At 42.5% G+C, this 19821-nt stretch overlaps 1 protein-coding gene across 10 annotated transcripts in view; it reads left to right on the top strand.

The window, feature by feature from the left end:
* LOC140457050 (spectrin beta chain, non-erythrocytic 1-like) overlaps positions 1–19821 on the top strand; it is a 300358-nt gene that overhangs the window by 215675 nt on the left and 64862 nt on the right. For all 10 annotated transcript variants that reach the window (XM_072550997.1, XM_072550996.1, XM_072551001.1 and 7 more), the window contains 4 exons: positions 13125–13298; positions 15300–15391; positions 17081–17161; positions 18208–18323. In XM_072550997.1, coding sequence (XP_072407098.1) covers positions 13125–13298; positions 15300–15391; positions 17081–17161; positions 18208–18323 — 463 coding nt within the window. The remainder of the gene's footprint in view (positions 1–13124; positions 13299–15299; positions 15392–17080; positions 17162–18207; positions 18324–19821) is intronic.

Here is a 19821-nt window from a genome sequence, read left to right as displayed (position 1 = left end):
AACATCCTTGTAAATCTTTTCTGAACTCTTTCAAGTTTCACAACGTCTCTCCGATAGGAAGGAGACCAGAATTGCACGCAGTTTTCCAACAGTGGCCTAACCAATGTCCTGTACAGCCGCAACAAAGAATTCTGGGCGGACGGGAAAAATTTCTGACTGTTAACAGCTGCTCCTTTTTTGAGGTATTTTAGGTGCTGGAGGTGATTTCCTTGAATCCCAGGAGCAGCAATTACTGTTTTATATGCTGTTGCATTGTTTTGGAACTTTGGGAAAAAAAGTCAAAACAACAGCGGTTTTAAAAAGGAGAGGAACAGACAAAGGAAGCACATGGTGAGGTCAGTGCAGGAGAGAGAGAGAGAAAGAAACTGACACTGCCGTTGCTGTTTGAATTCATGTATCACTGGACATCGGAGTGCATCTGGGAAAATTAACAAACAGTGAAATTCACAGTGTCACATATAAATTGGTTATTCAATGTCATAATGGGTTATTGTTGGGATGCTTTGCTAAACTGATGTAGTCACTGAGGACTAACCATTATTATCTATTTCATTCATACCTTGTAATTAAACAAAAATCAGCCAGGAGTCCTCCCAGGAATGGTGACCATTATGCTGTTGTAATCTCACTGTCTACAGTGACTGATAAACACAGAAGGATCATTTGTTTTATTGAATTCTGTAGACCAGGAGGACTTCAGGTTTGATTCCTGATCTGGAGCAAGTGGGCTTCCTGGTTGGGGAGTACAGTTGTTTATCTTGGCTAAGGAGGAGAAAAATCTATTAGGCATGTTGCTTCTGATTGTTGTCTAGTGACCCACAGTAGAAAGTGTCAAGATGTCAGTAAAACACCAGTCCCTACTGTAGTCATAAATTGTATGGAAAGTTGCATTACACGTTCAGAAATGAAAAATGGGCAAGGATCACAGAATTGCACCCCAGCACCTTCGGATAGGAGGTGTGCATATTACAAATGTTATGTCATGCTTCAGGTATTGTGCACATTTGTGTCTCTGTTTCATGAAAATGATACAGAAGAGTTATGAAGTTGCAAAAATATGTATAAGGATGACACTAATGAATTGTGAATATGAGGAAAATTAGAACAGGTTTACTGTTTTCTGTAGAAAGCAGATGATGTGGACTGACCTAATAAGTAGGTCTTTAAAATTAAAAATATGTTTAATAGTGTGAATGTTCCACTTGTGGAGGGGTGGGGGAGAAACCAGAATTAGAGGCCAAAAATGCAAGACAGTCATGATTAAATTCAACAGAGAATTCAGGAGAAAGGTCTTTAGAGAATGTGGAATTTGCTACGACAGGGAGCAAATAACAAACACACATGTAATGGGGAGCTGGATAACCACACTGAAGAAATTATTAAAAGGACATGCTGATGAACTGTGACGAGAGTTGTGAAAAAGCTCATCTTGAGCATATTCACTCGGGTGAGCCTGTTGGCTGAATCACCTGACTCTGTGCTGCAAATTTTATGTGAGAAAAAGAATGAAAATAGGCCTTATTGGCAGAAGACTAAATTGCATATCTTCTATGCCACTTTCCATGCTTCCAGGTGGATTCATCTCTCAACAATCCGGTTCAATCTTAATTTCCTGTTTACTGCTAGATGGAATCTTTTATTTAACCCATCAACACTACCATTAATTTCATCAGTTTAAATTGAGAGCTCATTGTGGGAGTTCAGGAACTAATATCCTCCCACGCTGCTGTTTAATGTGTTAAACCTGCAGCTGCTGCCAAGCTGAATATCTCGTTATGATCTGTTTGCCTAAACCAAGTAAAATTTTGGTCTTGTCTTCTGTACAAATCATACTTCCAAGATCTTCTGCCATGTAACAAATTATGCTATCTAACATAAACTTATTTTCTTGGTTATTTTACCAAGGTGTATTCCTATTGAATAGATTGAAATCTAGCCAGAGAGTTTTATTTTACAAACATATCTAATGCATTTATTGCTAGCATCCCTAATTTGTTTGCAGACATCTTGACCTGCATTTCTAATGTTTTTGCATGATTTATTTTCCTCCCAGTTATTTTCTTTTTTTATTTATTGATTAATCTTTCTTCTCTTCACCATGTTTTATACTGGGGAGGCGTTGCTCAGACTTGGACGGGTTGGCTTTCTATATACTATGTTTGGAGAATTCAGCTTTTGTGATTGTTGACTAACCTGGCACACTGTTTCCACTGCAGTACATTGAGAATATAAGGTATTACAGCTGTTTCCTTTGAATGGCTGACCCTGTATTTCAAAGGTTACTAGTATTTTGGAAGCATTTTAAGTGATCCACAAGGAATGTGTAAGTAGTTGTAATCCATGCCCAAAGATGAAGGATTTAAAGTAAATTGTCAGGTGTTAATGATGGAAAGTTAACCTCTTCTCATGTTTGAAGTTTGTTGGTATTTTCAGTATTCCTTCAAAAAATCTGAGCTTGAAGGATTAGAGGTTGCACTACAACATTGCTGCCTGAATCTCCAATCCATGCTTACTCCCTACATATCTCCCCACTCAGAGCGCAGTTAAGTTATGATGTTAAGTATGGTGAAGCTCCTTGGAACCCCTATGCCATCTAGATTTAATATGAGGCCAGAGTAGGTGGTTAACTATAAGGTTATGGAATGAAGCGTTCATTAGGCACATGGCATTGCCTGATGAAGGGCATATGCCCAAAATGTCAATTCCTCTGTTCCTCGAATGCTGCCTGACCTGCTGTGCTTTCTAGCAACAGACTCTCGACACTTACAGACTGGATCAGTCACACCTATGTGCTGTGTGCCTTCTTCCATTTAATTAACTTGCTATGTGCAAATGAAGATAAATTAGTCTTCCTGTTTAAACACTAGAAATGTTAGTCCTTAATGAAATATTTTAACATTCATAATAACATAGAAATAGTTTTTTAAGGATCTTTTAAATGGCACATGGATCCAAAGTGTAAAATAAATATCACATTTATTTTTCCATGAAACCAAATCGTAATTGCCAAATGTTTGAGTTTTAAAATCATTCTCTTTTTGTGTCCCCTTTTCTTTTGTTTCTTTATCATGTTTTGACTCCTAAAAGTATTAATTATCTTTAATGGGAGTTGCACAAATGATGAAGTATGCAATAATTTTGCAGGACTTTGTTGGCAGTCCAAAATAACATACATTTGAATAGCAATTTTAATGTGACAAAGTATCCCAAGTTGCATCGCAATTTGGGATGGGGAGGAGCAACAGAACGTGCATCAAGTTATCGTTGAGGAAAGACATTTGTTACTACGTAGACCTTTGTAATGTTTTGCAGTTAAAATAGGAACATAAGGAGGAGCAGGAGTAGAACGTCTGGCCCCTCAAGCCTGCTCTGCCATTTAATAAGATCATGGCTGACCTTTTTGTGGACTCAGATCCACTTACCCGTGCTCTCACCATATATCTTAATTCCTTCATTGTTAAAAGAAATCTACCTTAGCTTTAAAAATGTTTGCTGAAGTAGCATCAACTACTTCACTGGGCAAGGAATTCCATAGATTAATAATCCTCTGGGTGAAGAAGTTCCTTCTCAATTCAGTCCTAAATCTGCTCCCTTTAATCTTGAGGCTATGCCTTCTTGTCCTAGCTTCACCTGCCAGTGGAAACATCCTCTGTAGTTCTATCTTATCTATTCCCTTCATAATTTTATATGATTTGTATAGTATCCCCCCTCATTCTTATGAATTGCAATGAATATAATCCTAATCTACTCAGTCGCTCCTCGTAAGCCCAGCCCCCTCAACTCTGAAATCAACTTAGTGAACCTCCTTTGCAGTCCCTCCAGTGCCAGTGCATCCTTTCTTAAGTAAGGAGAGCAAAACTGCACACAGTACTCGAGGTGTGGCCTCCCCAACACCTTGTACAGGTGCAACATAACCTATCTGCTTTTAAACTCAGTCTCTTTAGCAATGAAGGAAAAATTCCATTTGCCTCCCTAATTACTTGTACCTGCAGACCAACCTTCTGTGATTCATGCACAAGGACACCCAGGTCCCTCTGCATTGCAGCATGCTGCAACTTTCTACCATTAAATTAATAAGCGACTGAGAGGGATATGGGCCAAGTGCTGGCAAATGGGACAAAATTAAGTTGGAATATCTGGTTGGCATGGACAAATTGGATCGAAGGGTCTGTTTCCATGCTGTACATCTCTATGACTATGATTATAATAATCCTTTTTACTTTAGATGTAGGTTTGCTCACTGAGCTGAAAGGTTCATTTCCAGACATTTCGATACCTTACTAGGTAACATCTTCAGTGGGCCTCATGCGAAGCAATGCTGAAAATTCCTGCTTTCTATTTATATGTTTGGGTTTCTTTGGGTTGGTGCTGTCATTTCCTATGGTGAAGTCACTTCCTGTTCCTTTTTTCAGGAGGTGGTAAATGGGGTCTAACTCGATGTGTTTGTTGATAGAATGCCATGCTTCCCTAAGAATTCTCGTGCGTGTCTTTGTTTGTGCTGTCCTAGGATGGATGTGTTGTTCCAGTCGAAGTGGTGCCTTTCCTCATCCATATGTGAGGATACTAGTGAGAAAGGGTCATATCTTTTTGTGGCTAGTTGGTGTTCATGTATCCTGGTGGCTAGTTTTCTGCCTGTTTGTCCTATGTAGTGTTTGTTACAGTCCTTGCACGGTATTTTGTAAATGACGTTAGTTTTGCTTATTGTCTGTATAGGGTCTTTCACGTTCATTAGCTACTGTTTTAGTGTGTTGGTGGGTTTGTGGGCTACCATGATGCCAAGGGTCTGAGTAGTTTGGCAGTCATTTCTGAGATATCTTTGATGTAGGGGAGAGTGGCTGGGGTTTCTGGATTGTTTTGTCTGCTGGTTGGGTTTGTTGCTGAGAAATCGGCGGACTGTGTTCATTGGGTACCCATCCTTGTTGAATACACGGTATAGGTGATTTTCCTCTGCTCTGCGTAATTCCTCTGTGCTGCAGTGTGTGTTGGCTCGTTGAAATAATGTTCTAATGCAGCTTCGTTTGTTGGTGTTGGGATGATTGCTTCTGTAGTTCAATGTTTGGTCTGTATGTGTTATTTTTCTGTGGACGCTGGTTTGAAGTTCCCCATTGGCTGTCTGCTCTACTGTGACATCTAGGAATGGCAGTCTGCTGTTGTTTTCCTCCTATTTAGTGAATTTTATGCCAGTAAGGGTAAACACATTGAGTTAGATCCTATCTACTACCCCCTGAGAAAAGGAAATAACATCACCACAGGAAATAACATCACCAAGCCCAAAGAAACCCAAACATATAAATAGAAAGCAGGAATTTTCAGCATTGCTTCATTTGAGGCCCACTGAAGATGTTACCTAGTAAGATAACGAAACATTTGGAAATGAACCTTTCAGCTCAGCGAGCAAATCTATATCTAAAACATCAACCTGAGCTACAAATCTTCTCAAAACTCACTAAATCCTTTTTACTGTTACTCATACCGAAAGTATGACTTCACATTTATTAACATTGTATTCCATCTGCCAGACCTTTGGCCACTCACTCAATGCATCTGTGTTCCTCTGCAAAGTTTCACAGTCCTCTGCACACTTTGCTCCGCCACTCGTCTTTGTGTCATCTGCGAACTTTGACACCCTACACATGGTTCCTAACTCCAAATCATCTATATAAATTGTAAATAATTGCGGGCCCAATACTGATCCCTGAGACAAACCACTAGTCACGGATTGCCAGCCAGAATAGCACTCATTTATCTCCATTCTTTGCTTCCTGTGCGTCAACCAATCCTCAAACCATGCTAATACTTTACCCCTAATGCCATGCATCCTTATGCAGCTGCCTCTTGTGTAGCACCATGTCAAAGGCCTTTTGGAAATCTAGGTACACCACATCCACTGGGTCCCCGTTGTCCACCTTGTTCGTAATGTCTTAATAGAATTCCAGAGGATTCGTCAAGCATGACATGCCCTTCATGAACCCATGCTACGTCTGTCCAAGGGGACAGTTTCTGTCAAGATGCTTTGCTATTTCTTCCTTGATAACAGACTCTAGCATCTTCCCTCTCTACAGAGGTTAAGCGAACCAGTCTATAATTTCCTATGTTTTGTCTACCTCCCTTTTAAACAGTGGCGTCACATTTGCTGTTTTCCAATCTGCCCCAGAGTCCAGAGAATTTTGGAAAATTACCGCTAGTGCACATGCTACTTCTCTTGCCATCTCTTTTAGTACTCTGGGATGTATTCCATCAGGACCAGGAGACTTATCTATCCTTAGCTCCATCAGCTTGCCCTACACTACCTCTTCCATAAGTATAATTGTTTCCTGGTGTTCACCTACCATAGTCTCTTTGTCAATTACTGGCATGTTGTTAGTATACTCCACTGTAAAGGCTAATACAAAACGTCTGTTCAATGCCTCAGCTATTTCATCATAACCCATAACTAAATTCCCCTTCTTATCCTCCAAAGGACCAACATTTGCTTCAGCCACTCTTTTTCGTTTTATGTATTTTTAGAAACATTTGCTATCTGTCTTTATATTCTGTTCTAGTTTTTTCTCATGTTCTATCTTACTTTTCTTTATAGCTCTTTTTGTGGCTTTCTGTTGACATTTAAAGTTTTCCCAATCTTCTAGTTTCATGCTGTTTTCGGCCACTTTCTATGCCTTCTCTTTCAGTTTCATCGCCTCCCTTATTTCCTTAGACACCCATGGCAGATTACCTATGTTCTTACAGTCCTTCCTTTTCACTGGAATATACCTTTGTTAAACACTTTGAAAGATTGATTTGAAAATCCTCCACTGCTTGTCAACTGTCCCACCAGTCTACTCCTCCCTCATTCTGTTGTAGTCCCCCTTGTTCAAGCACAGGACCCTGGTATTGGACTTTATCTTCACACTCTCCATCTGTATTCTAAATTCAGCCATACTGTGATCACTCCTTCCAAGAGGATCCCTAACTATGAGGTCATTAATTATTCCTGTCTCACTACAAAGGACCAGACCTAGGATAGCTTGCTCCTTTTTCCGTTCCATTATATACTGATCAAGAAAGCTATCACAGATACACTCAACAAACTCCTCCTCAAGGCTACCCTAACTGAGCTGGTCCATCCAATCTACATGTAGATTAAAATCCCCCATCATACTTGCCATACCATTTTTACCGGCATTAGTTATTTCTTTGTTTATTGCCTGCCCCAATGTGATGTTATTGTTTCGTGGCCTGTAGACTATGCCTATCAGTGACATTTTCCTCTTAAAATTTCTAATTTCCAGACAAATGGTTTCAATCTCATTCTCCATTGAATCTATATCATCTCTCAGCACCACCCTGATGTTGTCCTTGAATATCGGAGCCATAACACCTCCCTTACCTTCCTGTCTGTCCTTTTGAATAGTCTGGTACCCCTGAATATTTAACTCCCATTCGTGACCATCCTGTAACCATCTCTACCAAATCATATTCATTCACTATGATTTGTGCCGTTAACTCATCAACCTTGTTACGAATGCTACAAGCATTCAAGTAAAGTGCCTTTATGCTAGTTTGCTTACCTTCATTATTTCCAGCATCTCTAATAATATCTTCTGAGTTATCTTTGTCCGGCTGGGAGTAGCAGTGCCTGGAGGAGGATGAGAGACAGGAGCCTGGGCCTGAGAGTGGCCCCGGTGAAACGAGGCCGAGGCCCAGAGGCAGCAGCTTTGGCTGTGCTCCCAGAACTCGGCCACTGCCTTCACCCAGCTCTACAAAGGTACCGGGGGCGGATAGAGAGGCAGAAAGAGATCTGGGGGGGTGGGGTGTGAGGTCGGGGTCTGGCAACAGCAGGTGGGAAGGGGTTGGTTTGGCAGACAGAGGAACAGTGTCTGGGGTAGAGAGACCTGGGCAGGGGGCAGAGATGGTGGAGGGAGAGAGAGAGGTGGGAGTAAGGGAGAGACCTGAAGTGAGTTAGTGTGAGGGGGGTCAGGATGTTGCAAGTTATGTGGGATAATAGGTAAGGAGAGGATGTGAGGATATAAAAGATAAAGAGTTGAGTTAGGCAAGAGAGAGGTGACCAGGTAAAAGGAGGTGGTGGACAGAGAGTGGATTACGAGAGATGTGGATAAGGAGGGCTAGGAGAGACCTGTGCCCCAACACTGGGTGGGCTGCTTCCTAGCAAGTAGAAGGAAAGCTCTGGTTTCAAACCTCCGCTGCATTGTGGTCAGACTCACATGGGAGAGGCTTCAGGAGTAAACTTCGAGGAAAAATCTGGAGCCAGGACCCAAAAGGCAGTTCATCATTATTTACAAACTCATTCTAGCAGCTCCTTCGATGGTGCTGGTACCAAACTATAACAGCTTTCCTATTCCTTTGAATTAGCCAGTGTCGTGGAGAGGGGGGACGTGCTTCATGGGCCAGAGCTTGTTCCCATACCACACCACCTACGCTTGCATCCTACCACCACTGCACCTGAAGAGGACACTCCAGCTTTGCCCACAGTGTTGACACAACAGGGGGGAACAGCAGATACAGGTTTTAAGTCATCATTAGATTGGCATAGAGTGCGATGCCAGGGGTTGCTCCCGATGGGGGGATGAATTTTCGGATCCCACTGGACAGCTATCACCCACCTCAAGCTGGGCAACCCCCAGCTATCCCACCACAATCTGCTATCCCATTGGGAGTGTGTATGAGGATTAGGAATTATTCGAACAGCAGATTGCAATCACCGCACCAATCAACAAGACAACAAAAATCACCAGCTCTAAAACTTGGAAGTTGGAACGTCCAAACAATGATGACCGGCCTCGCAGAAAACCACCAGGACGTCAACGACTATATGAGATAAGCTGTCAGAAATAACAAGCTCAGGAGACTCAACGTGGACATGGCCACCCTCCAGGAAACAAGGCTCACTGAAAGAGAAGGACTACACATTTTACTGGCTGGAGGAAGGGTTTTATTAGCCCAGAGAGCATGGAGTCGGCTTCACAGTGAAGAACCACCTGATGAACACAATAGAACCAGGCAGCAATGGCTCAGAGCTATTCATGACTCTTCGTCTCAACACTACCGCAGGCCTAGTCACCCTTGTCAGCGTTATGCCCTGACCATGTTCTCCACACCAGACACAAAGGATGAGTTCTATGACAATCTTGCACTCCTAATTGGCAGTATCTCTAAGAAGGAGCAACTTGTTCTTCTGGGTGACATCAATGCAGGAGTGGGTGCAGACCACTACTCGTGGTCCTTCTGCCTTGGACATTTTGATGTGGGCAAAATGAATGAGAACAGACAGCAACTGGTTGAGCTGTGCACTTACCATAATTTGTGCATCACCAACTCTTACTTCCAGACAAAGCCTCAGCACAAGGTTTCCTGGAGACACCCATGCTCAAAGCATTGGCACCAACTCGATCTGATCCCAGTTATGTGTGTGGCCATCAAACACATTCTCCACACACGCTCTTACCATAGTATGGACTTTCACACAGACCACTGCTTAGTGTGTTGCAAGATTAGGCTGCAACCTAAGAAATTCCATTGCACTAAACAACTGGGGAACCCTCGCATCAGCATCAGCAAGATGACCCAGCCAGACTTTAGACAACAGTTCTCAGAGGCTTTCGAGAGAGAACTCAGCACCGCGTGACACGGAGACTCTGCCACAGAGAATTGGAAACCTTGTGGGATACCATGCACCACACATCCCTGGCTATTTTTGGGAAGAAGACCTGCAAGACACACAACTGGTTTGAGGCTAAGGTAACCAAGATGACCCCCATTGTTGAAGCCAAGCGTGTCGCCCTAGCTGAGTACAAATGGTCAGCTAGTGGGAAGAGCCTGCAGAATCTCAGGGCTGCCAGGAACAAGGTTCAGCAGACTGCCAGGTGTTGCGCTAACGAGTACTGGACACAGCTAAGCGAGAAAATTCAGAAAGCCACTATAACGGGGAACATTAGGGGAATATACGAAGACATCAAGAAGACACTAGGACCAGCTCAGAGCAAGACAGCCCTCCTCAAATCCTCTACTGGGGAAGTAGTCACAGACAAAGGCCAGCAGATGGAGAGGTGGGTTGAACACTACTCTGATCTCTACTCCAGAGAGTATGCCATGTCCGCTTCAGCACTTGCTGCCATCACTTGCTTGCTGATCATGGATAAGCTATACACAGAGCCATCAGTAGAAGAGCTCAGCAAGGCCATTGGACAGCCTGGCCTCAGGTAAGACCCAGGCTAGTGACAGGATTCCTCCTGATCTGATCAAGTGCTGCAAGATTAGCTTACTGCTTCCATTGCATGAAGTCCTCTGTCAGTGCTAGCAAGAAGAAGCTGTACCACAGACCATGAGGGCTGCCAAGATCATTGCTGTCTAGAAGAACAAGGGTGAGAGAAGCAACTGCAACAACTAAGAGACATCTCTCTCCTTCACACTGTCAGCAAAGCCTTTGCTCGGGTTATTTAACTCACCTGCAGAAACTGGCAGAACGTATATACCCAGAGTCACAGGACGGCTTCTGAGCTTAAAGCTCAACAGTAGACATGATCTTCTCCCTTAGCCAACTGCAGGAGAAGTACAGAGAACAGAAAATGCCCCTGTATGTCATTTTCCATGACCTCATCAAGGCGTTCGACCTGGTCAGCAGAAACGGTGTTTTCAAAGTTCCCCTGAAGATTGGCTGCCCACTGAAACTGCTGAGCATGATAGAATCCTTCCAAAGGAACATGAAGGGGACAGTGCAATTCAACGGCAGCTCTTCTGAGCCCTTCAACATCCGCAGCAGCACCAAATAAGGCTGCGTCCTCGTTCCCGCACTCTTTGGCATTTTTTCTGCTGTGCTCCTGAAACATGCCTTTGGCACCGCAACAGAAGGGATTTACCTACGCAATAGATCAGACGGCAGACTCTTCAACCTGGCCCGGCCAAACAAAAGTACATGTGGCACTCATCATGCAGATGCTGTTTGCTGATGATGCTGCAGCTGCAACACACACCCAGCAGGAACTCCAGTTACTGATAGACCGCCTCTCTCACACTTGCAAGGATTTCGGGCTAGCAGTCTGAAGAAGGCGAGCATCCTGGGATAGGACAAAGAAGCACCGCCGGTCATCACCATCGATGACTACAAACTCAGTGTTGTCCATCAGTTTCGTACCTTGGCTCAATCATCATTGACAATCTCTTCATGTACACAGAGATCGACAAGAGGATCAGAAAACAGCCTCAACTCTTGCTTGCCTCACAACTTGAGTATGAACAAATCCCAAGCTGACAATGAAGACAAAAATGTCAGTCTACAATGCCTGTGTCATAAACACACTGCTGTACGGTAGTGAAATGTGGACTACATATGCCAGACAGAAGAGAAGACTGAACACCTTCCACTTGAGGAGTATCCTGAGCATATCCTGGCAAGACAGTGTCCAACGCAGCAGTTCTGTCTTGTGCTCGCCTTCCCAGCATGTGCTCAGGCAACAAACAAGGGGCTGGCAGGGCCACATCCACTGTATGGACGACGTCAGCATCCCAAAGGATATCCTCTATGGAAAGCTTACATCTGGAAAGAGACCCACTCGGCATCCCCAGCTGCGCTACAAGGATGTCTGCATGAGGCACATGCAGGCACTTGATATCGTTGTGGAGACCTGGGAAAGACTTGCAGTTGACCGCACAAGATGGAGAAGCACCCTGAACCAACACCTCAAAACACGGGCAAAGAAGCTGATGAGTGCTGTAGCAGACAAGTGGGCATGAAGGAAGGAGTGCAGCAGCTCTAGCAGATCAGTGACCACATACAAATGTGACCTCTACAACTTGGACTGTCACTCCAGCATTGGTCTCTTCAGTCACAAGCGACGTTGCTTCAGGGAAGCAGAAAGCTAGAACAACGAGGATACGACCCATGGCCAGCCATGACCAAAAGGGACCTCACACGATTTATCCTTCCGTTTTGCTTCTTTTGTAGTCTGTCTTGAACTTAAACCCTCTTGCACACATGCTAACCTGCTGCTTACCTTTTTATTTACCCGCGTACTCCCTGTCATTTTCCCTTTCCCGCTCTCCCCTCCGACTCACTAGTTTCCTAGTGACCACCCTATTTATCCTTTTCGTTCGAACACTCGTTCCAAATCGGTTCAGATGGAGACTATCTCATCGGTGCAGGTCCTCCCGGTTCCAAAACTGATGCTAATGCCCCATGAAATGGAACCCCTCTTTCCAACATCACTCCCTGAACCATGTGTTTACTTCCCTAATTTTCTTATCCCTAAATCAATTTGCACGTGGCTCGGGTTGTCATCCAGAGATTGTAACCCTTGAGGACCTGTTTCTTCATTTTGTTCCAAGTGCTTGATGACTCCCAAATAGATCTTCCATTCTAGCTTTGCCTATGTTGTTAGTCCCAACATGGACTACAAGAACTGGATCCTCCCCTCCCGCTTCAATATCCTTTCAAGCCAGTCAGAGATTTCCTGCATCCGAGCACCGGCCAGACAACACACCATGCTGTTCTCCCGATCCAGCTTGCAAATGATACTATGTATCCCCCAAATTACAGAATCCCCTATAACTACCACTTGTCTTTTAGTTCCCCCTTCTTGGATGGCCTTCTGCACTAAGGTGCCGTGGTCAGCTGGCTCTACCTCCCCAAAGCCCTTTTCTTCATCCACACAGGGAGCAAGCAATACATACCTCTTGGATAAGGTCAACAGCTGAGGCTCCTCCACTCAGGATCCCCCTACTTGCCTCACTTGCAGTCACACCCTGTTGTCCCTGATCACTAACTGAATTTGAATTACTTAATCTACCAGGTGTGACTGCCTCCTGAAACAAAGCGTGCAGGTAACTCTCCCCCTCCCAGATGTGCGGCAATGTTTGAAGCTCAGATTCCAGATCGTCATCTCTGAGCCGGAGTTCTTCCAGCAACCAACACTTGTTGCAGATGTGGTCACTGCCATTCACAATGGGATCAGCCACCTCCCACATGATACATGAATGGCTTGATCTCCAGACAGTGCTTTGTGGTGCATCGTCTAAATAAGTTTTTCTTGATAAACATGTGTTCCGTGCAAATGACTGAATTGCGATGAGTTGCTAGACTTAAGTAGTGACCTGTTATGATATTAACTCAAGCTGTTTGTTTCTATTTCCAGCCCAAACCCACGAAAGGACGGATGCGGATTCACTGTTTAGAAAATGTGGATAAGGCCTTGCAATTCTTGAAAGAGCAGAAAGTCCATCTGGAAAACATGGGCTCACATGACATTGTGGATGGGAACCATCGGCTTACTCTGGGCTTAATATGGACCATCATCCTTCGATTTCAGGTACTTTGTGCAGCAGTTGTCACATCAAGATAGGTTTTTTCAAATTATTTATTAGTAGTGAGTGAATGGCACATTCCAATTACATAGGGCATTTGGTCCAACCAGCCCATGCAGACGTTTATGCTACACTAAAGCCTCTTTCCATCTCTTCTGGTCTAAATCTGCCTTCATAACATCTCCATGTATGATTGTCTAGTTTCCCTTTAAATCAGATTAGCCAGTCTGTATGACTGCAAATTCCAAGTTCTCTCCACATTTGAGTGAAGAAGTTTCCAAATTCTCATATTAAATTTGTTGATGACCATCTTCTATTCATCACCTATAGTTATACTGTTCCTCACAAAAGGACACATTAACTTATGTCAGCAAATACAAGCGTAAAAGTGAACAGAGACAATTATGGGCCAGAATAAAGCCAACCAATGGAGTAATGTGGGAAATGTAAAATTGTTCATTTTGGAAGAACAATGTTATTTAAAAGGAGAGAATCTGCAGAAAGTTGAGATACAAGGGGATGTGGGCATATTTATCTATGAAACACACAAAACTAGAACACAGGTACAGCATGTAATCAGGAAGGCCAATGAAATGCCTGAGAGCAAGTGAGGATTGCAGATACTGGAGAGTCAGAGTCGAAAAGCACAGCAGGTCAGGCAGCATCCGAGGAGCAGGAGAGTCGACATTTCGGGCATAAGCCCTTCATTAGGAATGTGCTATTTCAAGGAGGTTGGGATATAAGAGTAGGGAAGTCTTTCTGCAACTGTACAAGGTACTGGTGAAACTACATTTGAAGTACTATGAACTGTTTTGGCCCCCTAATTTAAGGAAAGATAGCATTTCACTGAAGGCAGTTCAGAAAATGTTCACTTGTATGATCCCTGGTATGGAGGGATTGTCTTATGAGCAAAGCTTGAACGGGTTGGGACTCTGTTCATTGGAATTTAGAAGAATGAGAGATGAGCATATTGGAACGTGAGGAATTTTAAGGGGCTTCACAGGGTAAATGAGAGGATGTTACCCTCGCGGGAGAGACTAGGTCCAGAGGGCATAGTCTCAAAATAAAGAGCAATCAATTCTGAGATGAGGAGGAATTTCTTCTCTCAGTGCATTGCAAGTCTTTGACACTCCTTGTCACAGAGAACTGTGGAGGCAGAATTGTAGTGCATATTTAAGGCTGCAGTAGATTCTTTGATCAGTAGGGGAATCAAGGATTTATGGGGAAAGGCAGAAAAGTAGATGTGAAGAATGTCAGATACGCCATAATCCTATGAATGGTGGAGCAGGTCTGAGGTTTCAAAAGGCCTACTCCTATTCCTATTTCTTATGGTCTTATGATAGAATTTTGTATGAGATGAAGCTTACAGAATGTGGGAAATAGGAGGCAAGCCAAGAGAACTTTGGAATAACCAAGTCTGGAGGAAACAAAGGCAAAAGTGAATAATTCAGCAGAACTTGGACTAAACAACAAATAAGAAGCAGGACAGACTCTTATGTTGTGGAAGTGATTTTCTAGAGGCAGCAAAGGGTTACAGTCTATTTAACTCAGAGATTCCACGCATATATTGTGATCATCTTTCATTGTTCTTTATCAGAAATATCTATGTCAAAAACATGTTTAAATCAAGCACCCCCACAACATTTTCCCTGCTTTATTGGAGGAATTTAATAATGCAGCTGCTTGCTTTACCTTATGCTTGTTTTCCTTGTTTTGAATAAACTGGGTGTAGCTGCCCCTGGACTGAAAAACTACCATAATTTCAGTCTCTGTCTCTCTCTCTCTCTCACTCTTTTTGCCCTCATCACGAAATTAAAAATCTCTACTGAAGGCACTGACTCACAATGCATTTGCAGTTACAACATAATGGCAAATGATCTTTCCAAAGTGAGACAGTGTTTGGGGTTATCTTAAAGCCTTAATAATGATTTGCTTTATTTGGAGTAAGTTACACAGTCCTTGGTCATGCGTATGTATTTTACTTATCAAGGCTTTTGTTTCAAAAGATCCAGGATATCAGTGTTGAAACAGAGGATAACAAGGAAAAGAAATCTGCCAAAGATGCACTTCTGCTCTGGTGCCAAATGAAGACAGCAGGGTAAGCAGAATTGGAAAATTGCCAAAGGGAATAAAGTGACAAGTCCTGCAAAGTACACATATGGATGAAAAACAGACAGTGCTTGAAATGCATAGAGTCTAATCAACATCTGACCAAGAAATCATTGTTTAGCGTACATCATTTTATTAAAGTCCGTGTTTATAAATGTCTACTTTGAATGCTCTTCTGTGTTTGAAGCTGAGGCCCTCTGTTGGAACATAACAAGCCTTCACTGTATCAATTATGCTACACTTGCTCAGTGGGTGGTTGACTGTCGCTGGATAGTCAAGTGTTCCTCCCTGTACAAAATACCACTTATATCAGAAATTCATTAACAAAGGCTTCACAGTGCCAGGGACCTGGTTTCGATTCCAGCTCGGGTGACCGTCTGTGTGGAACTTGTACATTGTCCCTGTGTCTGCATGGGTTTTTCCTGGGTGCTCTGGTTTCCTCCCACAGTTCAAAGATGTGCAGGTTAAGGTGGATTGGCCATGCTATATTGCCCATAGAATCCAAGAATGTGCAGACTAGATGGGTTGGTCATGAGAAATGCAGAATTCCAGCGATAGTCTAGGAGTGTGGTTCTGGGTGGGAGGCTGTGTGGAGGGTTGGTGTGGACTTGATAGGCCAAATGACCTCCTTTCACTCTATAGGAATTCTATGATTCCATAAAATATATTATGCAAGTTACTGACTAAGTTGCATATTTTTAAGGTTTGAGGAGAAAGATTTTAAAAAGACATGGGGGCATTTTTATTATACAGAGAGTGGTTTATCTGTGGAATGAACTTTCAGAGGAAGTGGTGGATACGGACACAATTACAACATTTAAAAAACATTTAGATAAGTATATGTATAAGAAATGTTTGGAGGAATATGGGCCAAGTGCAGGCAGGTGGGACCATATTAGTTTGTGATATGGTCGGCATGGACTGGTTGGACCGAAGAGTCTATTTCTGTGTTGTATGATTCTATGACAACTGTCACATAGAAACCCAAGCTCTAAAGACCTCTCACAGGGTGACGGAATCCAATCTCTTTGTCAGTGTGTTCATTCAGTGCATGGTCTTGAAATCCCCCACTCTAGGGAAAAGACACCTGCTTTTCACCTTATCTACAGCCCTCATGAGTTAAGGTCAGCCCTTAGCTTCCTATGTTCCAGTGAAAAAAGGCCCAGGCTATCCAGTCTCTGCCTATAACTCAACACAGTTGATGTTCTGGAGACTTTAACATTTCTGATAGCGCCTCCCCTTTGTCCACCAATTGCTGGTTAGCTGGATTCTTGTGCTTTTCATAATAGATTTTGAACAGGCAATTGTGTAAACATTTTGGTTCTCTCTCTTCGTCCATTCCTAACCTGACCCCAGCTCTACGAAACATATGCTTGCTCTTTCACTTGAATGCCTCCAGTCAGGTGACAAGATTGAATTTATTACAGTTATTGATCAGAGAATCTATTCACTGCCTATTCAGGTACCTGCTCAGAGAGTATCCCACATTATCCACTGTGTGAAAAAGTGCTTTTAGCTTGTCATTTCTCAATTCCTTCTTTCTTCTTCCCCCCACCCCACCCACTCACCATCACTCACCACCCATCATCATCACCACCACCATCAAACAAAATTGGACATGGTCTAGCACTAAATTTGAACTCTTCAACACTTTTGGTTGTTCATTTGTGTTTTGCAGATATCCGAATGTTAATGTTCACAACTTCACCACAAGCTGGAGGGATGGACTGGCCTTCAATGCAATTGTCCACAAACACAGGTATCTTATCATATCTTCAGACTTTGGAGAGATTTTAACAGAATTGAATGCTTCAAGATAACATTATCCAACAGCTTGTATAATAAGTGCCAGTGTTAAATCAAAGGTACAGAATGCTTTCCACGCTATTATTGTTTTCTTAAGATAGATTTTATAGTATCATTAAAACCAGTTTATGATTTTTCAATAAATAAAACCAAGAAATGTGGATTTTAGAAATCTGAAACAAAAATAGAAATTGCTATAGATACTCATACTTTCCAACTGGATTGTAGGAAACATTCCCTGTGGAAACAAAATTGCACAGAGGGGAAGTTGAATCTCAGGACCTTTTGGTCTATGAAGATGGTAGACACTGTATGATTACCTGTTGAATCAACTGCTCCACATTTTTTGATGTCAAACTCTGATTCCAATACTCTCTTCCAGGTTTACAATCCACTAGGATCTGTTCCAGTGATTACATAATTAAAATGTATCATAAATTGATGTTAGAATAAAAGATCAAGGAAATCCAGGGATGTGGAATTAAGTCAGGAAGTAGGGAGACAATAGATTAATGTCACTGAACTAGTAAGCTATAAACTCAGATCTTGGGGATATAAATTCAGATGCAACCACAGAAGCTGGTGAAATTTGAATTGAATTATTAACACACCTGAAATTGAATAATGATGCAACAACGCCATCATCACTTGTCAAAATCCATCTGGTTGAATAATGTCCTTTAAGGAAGGAAATCTGTCCTTATCTGGTCTGGCCTATATTTGGCTCCAGAGCCACAGCAATATGATTGACTGTAATGATCTAACAAGATACTCGGTTCAAATGCTGACTTCACCATTGTTGGTCACGTCCTATTAAAAAAGTCAAAGATTAGCCATGATATTGTGGAATGGCAAAACACACTTCTGGGGAACCCTCATTTCACATATTGTTTCTTTTTAGTCTGGCCTTGCCCACATGGAATCTGATTTTGTCTGGTGATGTCAGCCTCGTTCTTTTAATTTGATAAGGACTATTTTTTTCTTTGTTCTTTGTTTCAGGCCGGATCTGATTGATTTTGACAGACTAAAGAAGTCAAATGCTCACTACAACTTACAAAATGCTTTCAATGTGGCAGAGCAGCAGCTGGGACTCACCAAACTGCTGGATCCTGAAGGTATTTAAGGACACAAATGCAGGCAAAGACTTGATTGTAATGTTTGTGATAGATTGGATTTAATTGGTGTACATTAAAACTTTGGAGAATCTAATGAAGTAGTTAGCGCCTTGTGTTGTGCATTTAGTTTTTGTGGCTTTTGACACATTAGGTATGGGTAGTGTCCTAGGCCCAATCCATTTTGGCTGTTTCAACAATAACTTCACTGTCACGATGTCAGAAATGGGATTGTTCATTGATGAATGAACAATGTTCAGAACCATTTGTAACTCCTCAGATACTGAAACAGCAAGATCTGGATAACTTCCAGGCTGAGGTTGATAAGTGACACGTCATACTCAGGCCATGCAAATGCGAGGCAATGACTATCTCAACAAAAGAGAATTTAAATAATCTCTATGACACTCATGCTTCCTCCATTCACCAAGTCTCCTCCTTCAGCACCTTCCAAACCTGCAACCACTACCACCAAGAGGGACAAGGGCAGCAGATGCATGGGATCACCATCTGTGAGTACCCCTCCAAGCCACAGACTGTGTTGACTTGAAACTATATTTGTTGATGCTTCACTGTCACTGGATCAAATTCCTGGAGTTCCCTTCCTAATAGTATTGTGGGTAACATTCTATATTGGTCCTAGAAGGTAGCTCACCACTGCCACCTTCCCTGGAGTGATTAGGGATGGATAGTAAAACTGGCCAATGACATCCACATCCCATGAATGAATCTAAAAAAACAATTAAATTAAGCCATCTATTTAGAGAAGAACACTTGCATTTATGTTGAATTATTCATGATCACAGGATGTTCCAAAATACTTTTGAATTGCATAGAGTCATAGAGATGTATAGCACAGAAACAGACCCTTCAGTCCAACTTGTCCATGCTGACCAAATATCCTAAATTAATCTAATCCTGTTTACCAGAATTTGGCCCATATCCCTCTAAACCTTTCCTTCTCCAAAACCATCTAGATGACTTTTAAATGTTGTAATTGTACTAGCCTCCACTATGTCCTCTGGCAGTTCACTCCATACATGTATCACCGTCTGCATGAAAAAGTTGGCCCTTAGATTCCTTTTAAATCTTGCCCTTCTTACTTTAAACCTATGTCCTCTAGTTTTGGACTCCCCTACGCTGGAGAAAAGACCTTGGCTGTTCACCCTATCCATGCTCCTTATGATTTTATAAATCTCTATAATGCCACCCCTCAGCCTCCGACGTTCCAGGGATAATAGCCCCAGCCAATTCAGCCTCTCCCTCCAATCCTGGTAACATTCTTGTAAATCTTTTCTGAACCCTTTCAAGTTTCACGAAATATTTCCTATAGTAGGGAGACCAGAATTGCAGTAGATTTTTATAAAAATGCAGATTTTTCAGTGCTTTCTCTTTGCAGGTTAGGTGGTTCCATTGGCCCACACAAGCTATGGTTACCTGGCCAGGAGCCAATTAGAGTGTTGTTGTCAAGCAGTTTTCTTTAACTTCAGAAATCTAACCC

Source organism: Chiloscyllium punctatum, chromosome 31 (assembly GCF_047496795.1).
Source record: "Chiloscyllium punctatum isolate Juve2018m chromosome 31, sChiPun1.3, whole genome shotgun sequence".
Classification (NCBI taxonomy): Eukaryota; Metazoa; Chordata; class Chondrichthyes; order Orectolobiformes; family Hemiscylliidae; genus Chiloscyllium; species Chiloscyllium punctatum.
The sequence above is the reverse complement of the archived record's forward strand: the minus strand, read 5'-3'. Positions and strand labels throughout refer to the sequence as shown.